This window comes from Balearica regulorum, chromosome 3, assembly GCF_011004875.1.
Source record: "Balearica regulorum gibbericeps isolate bBalReg1 chromosome 3, bBalReg1.pri, whole genome shotgun sequence".
Lineage (NCBI taxonomy): Eukaryota > Metazoa > Chordata > Aves > Gruiformes > Gruidae > Balearica > Balearica regulorum.
In genome coordinates this window covers 36,221,273-36,230,190 of record NC_046186.1, presented here as the reverse complement: position 1 = coordinate 36,230,190, position 8,918 = coordinate 36,221,273, and the positions used below count along the sequence as shown (strand labels likewise).

At 38.2% G+C, this 8,918-nt stretch overlaps 1 protein-coding gene across 1 annotated transcript in view; it reads right to left on the bottom strand.

Annotated features, from left to right (window-relative positions):
* Nucleotides 1–2,787: 2,787 nt before the first annotated feature.
* Nucleotides 2,788–8,918, bottom strand: part of MEI4 (meiotic double-stranded break formation protein 4) — a 148,338-nt gene continuing 142,207 nt past the window's right edge. The window contains exon 6 of the mRNA XM_075747543.1: nucleotides 2,788–4,445. Coding sequence (XP_075603658.1) covers nucleotides 4,194–4,445 — 252 coding nt within the window. The 3' untranslated portion in view covers nucleotides 2,788–4,193. The remainder of the gene's footprint in view (nucleotides 4,446–8,918) is intronic.

Sequence of the window (8,918 nt, the reverse complement as noted above, 5' to 3'; positions counted from 1 at the left end):
GGGAGGTGGGTTAAAGGAGCTGGGCTTGTTCAGCCTGTGAAGGAGATGGTTTCAGGGGGACCTCTAACAGCAGCCTCTGGTGCCTGTGGGGAAGGTATCGAGGGGACAAGAGGCAGGCTCGGGTGGTGGGAAGACTAAAGACACTGAGCATAAAATGAAACAGTTTCAGACTGTATATAAGGAAAAAATTTTCACCATGAAGACATTCAAGCAGAAGAGTAGGTTATTCAGAGAAGCTGTGCAGTCTCTGTCCTCGAAGGTTTTAATACCTGACTGAATACTGAACCAGCAACAGATAACTTGGTTTGACCCCACAGCTAACCTTGCTTCAAGCAGGAGGTTGGACTGGAGACCTCCTGAGTGCCCCTCCAATTCTCCTACGATCATGTGAATCTCAGCTGAGTGTTGCACCATGGTAAACTATAAAGTGTTGCTCTGTATCAGCTAGTAATGCATAGGCAACTGAAAGAAAAAATTAAATACTATTACAGGAACAATTTAATTTCCACTATTACCAACACATACAAGCAATAACTACCTCAAAAAAATAAATAAATCAATAAATCGCAAACAGATTTTAAAAAGATTCCAAATTAAGTTTACAAAAATATCCTGAGACAGTTCACTTCAAAATCCCACCCACTGCTGTCATTAGTGGGCATGTAAAATTCTTGAGTGAATAGAACAGTCAATGGAGCAGCACTAGAATAAAAATTTATTTACCTTGTCTCATAATTTTTCCACTCTCATAAAAAGAGACACTCTACCATGAAATTCTTTTTAAAACAGATGGAGACAGGTATAAAACATAGTCACCTGGGAAGCCAAGAATGTGGCAAAGTAACAAATTACAAAATCATAAAGCGCTATTAGGCTACTAATTAATAAGCACTGCTAATTCAACCATATAATTCAACCATATCTGTGTTTTTGTATATATACATATATATATAAAAAAGCCTGAACAATTTCCATCTGCAGAAAATTAGCATTTTGCCAAATTCTAAAATATGTACATTTACAAAAAAAAAAAAAAAAGAAGAAGAAGATGAAATCAGCAAGACAAAAGAAATATCCTGGAACTGTTAATTCTAAAACTGTAAGGGTAACTCAGGTGAAACACTCCAGGGAGTGATGATAGGTTAGGCCAAGTTCTTTTTTTAGTGTTTCCTATTCTTTAGGTCTCTGACATGTTATGGGACTTTGAGATTATTCTTTTGAGACATTTAATAGTCTCTACTCAGTAAAGACCATAGGTACTTTGTCTGGATTTGAGATTCCTCTTTGGAGGCCAGATATGTAAAAGTTGGATGCCGACATACCTATTTAGTAAGTACTTTAAAAGTCCCAGCTGCAGGAAGGTTTCTTCACAAATCCTCACCTGCGAAAGCTAACTCCAGGGACTGGCCCAGTCATTTTGTTTTATTTCAAAACTAAAGACAATGATGTTTACTCAAGTTACATCTAACAGTCACTGGACAAGAGTAGAAACTGCCTGAAGAGCATGGACTTAGACCTAGGTTTTCCTACACCTAAAACCAGATATCACACAGGTGGGATTTAGTTCTCGCATTAAGATGCTTAAATCATGTTTGTGTCAGGGAACTACATATATCAGCTCATGCTATCATCACTGCTTGATTCAGTTGCCTAAGCAGAAACATTTAGTGACAGTGCCACTAAAGAAGCTCCAGGGTATCAGAGGCATCTACATGGAGAGAGAAAACGTGACACAGGACTTACAGAAGATCTGCAGTCCTTTGTGTAGCAGCTGGAGACCCAGCCCAGTATCATTAGGGTACTTTGTGTTTCATAGCTTACACATCCCAACCTCACGGAGAAATCTAAATGCACATGTCTACCTTTGTCCATCTTCATCTTGAGGCGAATGCCATCTTGGTGAAAAATCTCAAGAAACATGAGACAACAATCCATCTAATAACTACTCCGGTTGCAGAGGTTATTGCTGCAACCAAAGCTGAGATGCTCACTACCGTGGTTTAAGTGCACTATTTAATTTTGCACTGAGACAGTTAAGGAGAGCCCAGGTTACCAGTGAATAGCACTTCTGCAAAGGCTGGTGTGTGTCTAAATTGCTACCACGGCATTACAACCAGTGAGAGTGGGAACTCTCACTCTGTCTCAACACTTTCAAAGCTGCATAACAAACTGTTTCAAATCCTTGTCAGAGTATAAGTGCCATGTAGTGATTCCAACTCTGGACACAAAACCCCCTCTCTTTATACTGTGAAAAAGATTTTAAAAATAATGTCTCAAGTCAGCAGTTACTACAAAAGTTATCAAGGATGCATGTATTTACCAAAATATTAATTGCTCTTCCAGTGGCCTAGAAAGCTTGCTGGTGAAAACGCTACAATCTGCAAAGAAGAAAGTATGTGTAGCTTTGTGTTGGAGTTGCTTTACTAATAACAAAAATATTTTTTTTTAATAGATCAGCAAATATGTAGTGGTGTGCAATCTAGTGTTGAAACTGTTCTTTAGAACAGGAGTCTTGAAACAATACACATTTTGTTATTATACAGATTCCAGTATCCTCCTGTGTTTTCTGTCTTTTCTTTACAAAATACTTTTGAATGAAGCTTTTTCAAAAAAAAATTACTATATCAATTAGATACCAGTTCCTTTTGTTTATTTCTTTCCTTGCTCTTTTTGTAATCATGCTTTTAGTGGTGTGGAGTGAGGCAGAAGAACTGATCCTCTACCTTAATGAAACAAACAAACTAAAGAAAGTAAAGCAGTAACAAAAAGGGCACAGTAGTTTCTGAGTGGCTACCAAACGTTCATACTTCTTTATTTTCTTTAATTTGGCTAAACTTATCTGATTTTCTAATGCGAACATTCAGGAACACTTGTTTTGCAAATGAAGTAGATTTCTGTTGAAAGTTAGTTTGCTGAAAGGAAGCATTAAACAATTGTTATCATATAACACACCAAATACTAAGTTTAAGAAACAGAACACTGGCCAGTGTCTACACAAGTATAAGAATCACTCTTTGAGGAGCCAATTCAACATCAAAAAGTAACTTGTTTTGTAAATATTCATATATTTTGTATATATAGAAAACAAAGGTTTATTATCTGATATAAATGCATTCGAATTAACAAGATAAATTATTTACAGTATTAAAATAAGTGGTGTTTCAGAGAATTCTTCTGACAAAAATGGATCTGAAGAAACCAGTGCAAGGGGAAGGAGAAGGACTAATATTAAAAATGTTTTATATTTATGGTGGATATGCACTACTAGGAGACATAATAAAACTAAAACGTTATTTATCTATTAGAAAAAAAATGCTGTTCATCATAATAGTTGCCCTCTACATTTATTGAAGACTGGATCAGTTAAGGTATTGCTGAACTCATATTTGAAAGGCCTTTTATGTTTAGATGATTTCTGTTAAAATATTAATTATTATTATGAATATAATTCCATCACACAGAAATAAAATTTTATAAATCAGATAATACATAAATATACAAAGGGAATTTAATCAATATTCATTCATTTTGAACATAAAAGTTTAAAGTAATCATTAAAAGAGTGAAATTTATTCAGATTATATCTTTGAAATCATTAGTCAACTCGGAGTGAATTAGGCCTACTGTGCCTATGTTTGTGCATACACAAGTAAAGCCAAGCAGTCAGTATACAATGAATGTAAGAAAGTTATAAAACTAAGCACCAGATTTTAATTTGCTCAGATAACGGCTCTTTTGATTCAATGAGAAACTAAGTCTGTCCTATAAGAATTTGTAGTGATGTTACCAAATTTAAAAATAAATGTTTTTATTTCTGCCAAGCAGCCGTTGTCTCTAAAGCACACAGAAGCTATACAACTCTTAAAAGACCAGCATTATTTGCCTACATGGGAAGCTCTGCACACAAGTTGTGTCTTGACTTTAAAATTCATAGTGCTTACTGTAAACAGCAGATGAAACAACTTTCTTTGTTGCCATTTTCACTGTGTATGCAAACACGAACACATTGTTTTCCATTATGAGAGAAGGCATTTATTCAAAATGGCACCTGGATTATTACATTTTTTCAAATTTAAAATTGGAAATAAATTGTCATTTAAAGTAAATGTTTTCCAATAATGACAATTTTCTTGTCTGGCTCTAAAACTTTTCCATGCACAACAAATGCACTGTTAAAAAGTAGGCTGCTTGTTTTAATCAATTTGCATCTGAGCTGAGTTCAAAAGAACACTCACTCTCCATAAATATAAAGAAAACAAAGGGAATTCATCTGAGAGGTGAAGAATAATTTGATCAAGGTTCTTCAGAAATTTGATTTTTTCTTCTCCGTCATAGTCTGAGCTTGAAACGTTACTTTCTTCTGTCTCGTTTTGAAGAAGTTGTTCCAGAATCATGCACAAAGAAAAAATATTCTCATACTGGGTAATGTCATACATGGCCTGCATCTGGGAATAAAGGAAAATCGATATGTAAGCACAGTGTGAAAATGCTTCTGCAGCCCACCATCTCAGATGACAGTTTAAGGAATAATGTTAAAATCTGCAGTAGTATTTATATAATCAGAACAGTTATATGCTCAGTATGATTACTTCTAGAAACGTTTTCCTTTTTGTGATAACAGCCAAACAACTAAGTCTCCATCACACTACCAAATGAAAAGTCAACATAACCTCCTGTTTATGAGTCAGAGAGGGTTTTCTCTACCAAATTATCCACAGGCTGTGACATACAATAATGCTCTACAGATAAACAACAGCAAAAGCTTTGTTTGTTTTAGGCATATAATTAAAATTGGCTGATTTCTGGTTTCTGAGAAATAAAATGACAAGTAAAAATTTTTTTTACTCTCAAATACAGACAATCATCCATTTAAGTGATGCCTCTAGAAAGCAAATAAAAAGTCCAAATTCTCAATAGAAAATACACAAGCCAGTACTACGTATCTGAGTCAGTTACAATGTGGAAAAGTCAGTTTGTCACATAAGCTCACTGACCAAAATATGAATTCATTAAAAGTCTTACAGCTTTATCTAACATAAACTTACCTGTCCTGTATTTGGAAACCAGAATTTCAAACCAAAGCTTTCAGAATCTCTGCCGTACATAGGGAATAACTGGTAAGATAAAAACTTAAACCCTGGGGAGTTGTCTCTCTGGAATGAAATTCTGTGTCCTCCTTAACAGCAAAATCTACCAATAATATGAAATGACCTTGTTCTGAAAAAGGCTGCAATTACAGCAGCTAGATGATCAGAACTGAAATGTAAAAATCAGGGCTGCTAGAAAATTAATTATATATTTTAGAAAATGGATCAATAGCTTTAGCAAGCCTAAACAACTGTTTAAGCCTGTGATACAAAGCCAGATGGGTCTAGGCTTCAACATGGGTCTATGAATCAGTATCAAATAATTTACCCACCCTAAACTGCATACTACTAGACTTTCCAAAGTGTGAAATTTATTACATAATAGTTGTTTTTACAATGTCAGCCATTTTTGATTCCGCTAGAATCTAAAAAAACCACAGCACTTTGCCTTCCTCAGGTAAGGCTGCTCCTATCTACCTCCACAGTAGATGGTGGCTCAGGGATTGCTCACCCTCTTTCTGAGATGGTAGTTCTTAAACCTAAAATCTGTGTTGAAGCTCCCTAGGGTAATGGCTTCCAGGTAAGCTCCCACCTCAGGGACAGCTCGAAGACACCGTAGCCATCCTATTGCAAAGCCTCAATGTAGCAAAGTAATTTTGCTGAGTTTTCTAGACATCTTGAAAATTAGGTTAATTGCTGAAAAATATTAGCCCTGGTCTTGCATGGTCCAGTTCCGTCTCTCTGGAACCTGGTAACAAAAACCTGCAGTTCAAAACCTGCTGCCAAGAATTCGATATCGACATAGTTATCACAACAGACAACAAAAAATATACAAGGAAAATATTAAGTATTTGCATACTTTTAAAGTCCAATTAAATCAAATTGTATAATTAGGGAAAATCTTCTAAAGCAGAGGTAACAAGACAGTCTTGTTTCTTCAAATACCAAGCACCTGACTCCAGCACAACCATGCCTATACACTGATTGTTTTGACTATTGACTAATGCTAGTGAGATAAATGTGGGGTTTTTTGCTTATTTGACTAAATTACAGCTTTCTAAGTTGAGAAAATAACTGGTATTAATGACTTCCTGAATTTCTAGAGAAAAGATGATTCTAAAGGCCTACAAAGTCTGCTCTTCAGACTTTCAGTGTAGGAGTCATCTGACCAAATGTAGGCATCAAGCAGCTGAGAGACTTATCCTTGGTCCCTGCTTTGGCCAACAGAGGGAAGCAGGGGGTGGGACTCAGTTGCTTGAATGCAGAATCTACTGCCATTTCGGCTGTCCAAGGGTATCCAAGGCATGCGCATGAGTAGAGCTTTACACAAGAGTCAGCAGCTGTAAGCCAGGAGGAGTACCTTAGGGCACCCAGAGTGGTATTAGATGTCTGAGTTTTGGCAACTAAGTAGTTCCCAGGGTCTTTCAGGACGTAATTCACCCCATTCTAAACTAGAATCCTCAGATGTACCATGTCCTGAAACTCTTTGCAGTGATGAAGTGTGATTGTACCCAGAAAAATGACTATGTAGAAACATAAATTGAAGTTCTATGCTTTTAGCTCCTGGAATTTGGATATTAGAAGTAAAATGTTACAAGCAAACCCCTTTGTTTGTTTCTTAACTGTTGGCCTTGTAAATTCACTCCTATCTTTCTTTCACACGAGGAATCAATAGAAAATGTTTTAGTAGGCAAATTATGTCACTTCACTTATCCTCATAACCTCAGGCTCTTCCAAGCAGTTAAGCAATTGTGTTACTTTCAGTGGGTCTTGAAAAGTGCAACTAATTGCAACTTAGTAAACTACCTAATTGATTATGGATAATAGAAACCACACGCTAACTAATTCTCTTTCCTCTGCAAATACTGCTGCACTAAAGGCAAATGATTTTAGCCACACAGAACTGACTTTGAACAGAAACGGTAAGTCTGAAGGCAAGGAGGAAGTATTTTTTTGAGGTAATTGCTTTTCAGGGCACAAATGCACTTTGAAATATTGTTTTATAAAACCAGGAAAAAAGAATCAGTCTAGAACATTTTCTGGCTCAAGGCTTATTAACTTTTCCAATCCATTTAATAATCTGAACAAAATGTGTCTCCATTTCTTTTGTTAGATGTCTTTTGTAGCACTAATTGATGCAATTACTACCAATGCACATTTATGCTACAGAATTTGTAGAGGAATACCTTTACTGTTACCTAATGGTGCAGAGTCAGATAACAGACCTATTCATCTTGCTCACCAATGTGTGTAAGTGGGTAGTGGCGTAGGTACATAGACACACACACAGCTAGTCCATCCAGAAAGTTCAGAAAGTATGTCTGTAAAGCAAACCTTATATATAGGCTACAATTCCAGAATATATTAATATCAAGTTTAAATAACTTTAACACTAACTCTGTTTTTCAGAAAAAAATTTTAAGATAATGTCTCTTTATACAGATCAGATGGGTATGTGATATGGGTTTTGGACACAATTTTTTGTGAGATCAGTCCTTGATGATTTTTCCTCACCAAGTATTTGGAAATGTGTTTCTTAGCAGTAAGATGCATTTTGCACACATCTCAGTTTTGAATTTAACTTTTGAAATTATTTTCTTATTATGATTTCTCAATCCAAACAAACTTTTCAAATTTAATGAATTTTATAAAAATGATTGTGTTGGTTTTGCGTGGCAAGGTTTTGGTAGCGGGGGGGGGGGCTACAAGGGTGGCTTCTGTGAGAAGCTGCTAGAAGCTTCCCCTGTGTCTGACAGAGCCAATGCCAGCCGGCTCCAAGATGGACCTGCCACTAGCCAAGGCCAAGCCCATCAGCGCCTCTGTGATAATGTATTTAAGAAGGAAAAAAACAGTTAGAGAGCGCTTTTGCAGCCAGAGAGAGGAGTGAGAAGATGTAAGAAACTCTGCAGACACCCAGGTCAGTGCAGAAGGAGGGGGAGGAGGTGCTCCAGGCGTCGGAGCAGAGATCCCCCTGCAGCCCGTGGTGAAGACCATGGTGAAGCAGGCTGTCCCCCTGCAGCCCATGGAGGGAGGATGAGGGGGTGTAGAGATTCCACCTGCAGACCGTGGAGGACCCCACACCGGAGCAGGTGGAGGCACCTGAAGGAGGCTGTGACCCCGTGGGAAGCCCATGCTGGAGCAAGCTCCTGGCAGGACCTGTGGATCCGTGGAGAGAGGAGCCCACGCCAGAGCAGGTTTGCTGGCAGGACTTGTGACCCCGTGGGGGACCCATGCTGGAGCAGTTTGCTCCTGAAGGTCTGCACCCCGTGGAGGAGACCCACGTTGGAGAAGGTCGTGAAGGACTGTAGCCCGTGAGAGGGACCCCACGCTGGAGCGGGGGAACGATGAGAGGAGTCCTCCCCCTGAGGATGAAGAAGCGGCAGAAACACCGTGTGATGAACTGACCGTAACCCCCACTCCCCGTCCCCCTGTGCCGCTGAGGGGGGCGGAGGTTGAAGCCGGGAGTGAAGTTGAGCCCGGGAAGATGGGAGGGGTGGGGGGAGGTGTTTTTAAGATTTGGTTTTATTTCTCATTCCTCTACTCTGTTTTGCTTAGTAATAAATAAGACGAATTCCCTCTCTAAGTTCAGTCTGTTTTGCTCGTGATGATAATTAGAGAATGATCTCTCCCTGTCCTTATCTCAACCGGTAAGTTTTCTTTCATTGTACCTTTTCTCCCCTGTCTAATGAAAAAGGGGAGTCATAGAGCGGCTCTGGTGGGCACCTGGCCCTCAGCCAGGGTCAACCCATCACAATGATTAATTAATATTGAGTTTTACATAAGAAGGAAACCAGGGGTACAAAGATCTCCTGGCTGGATTTGATGATCTGC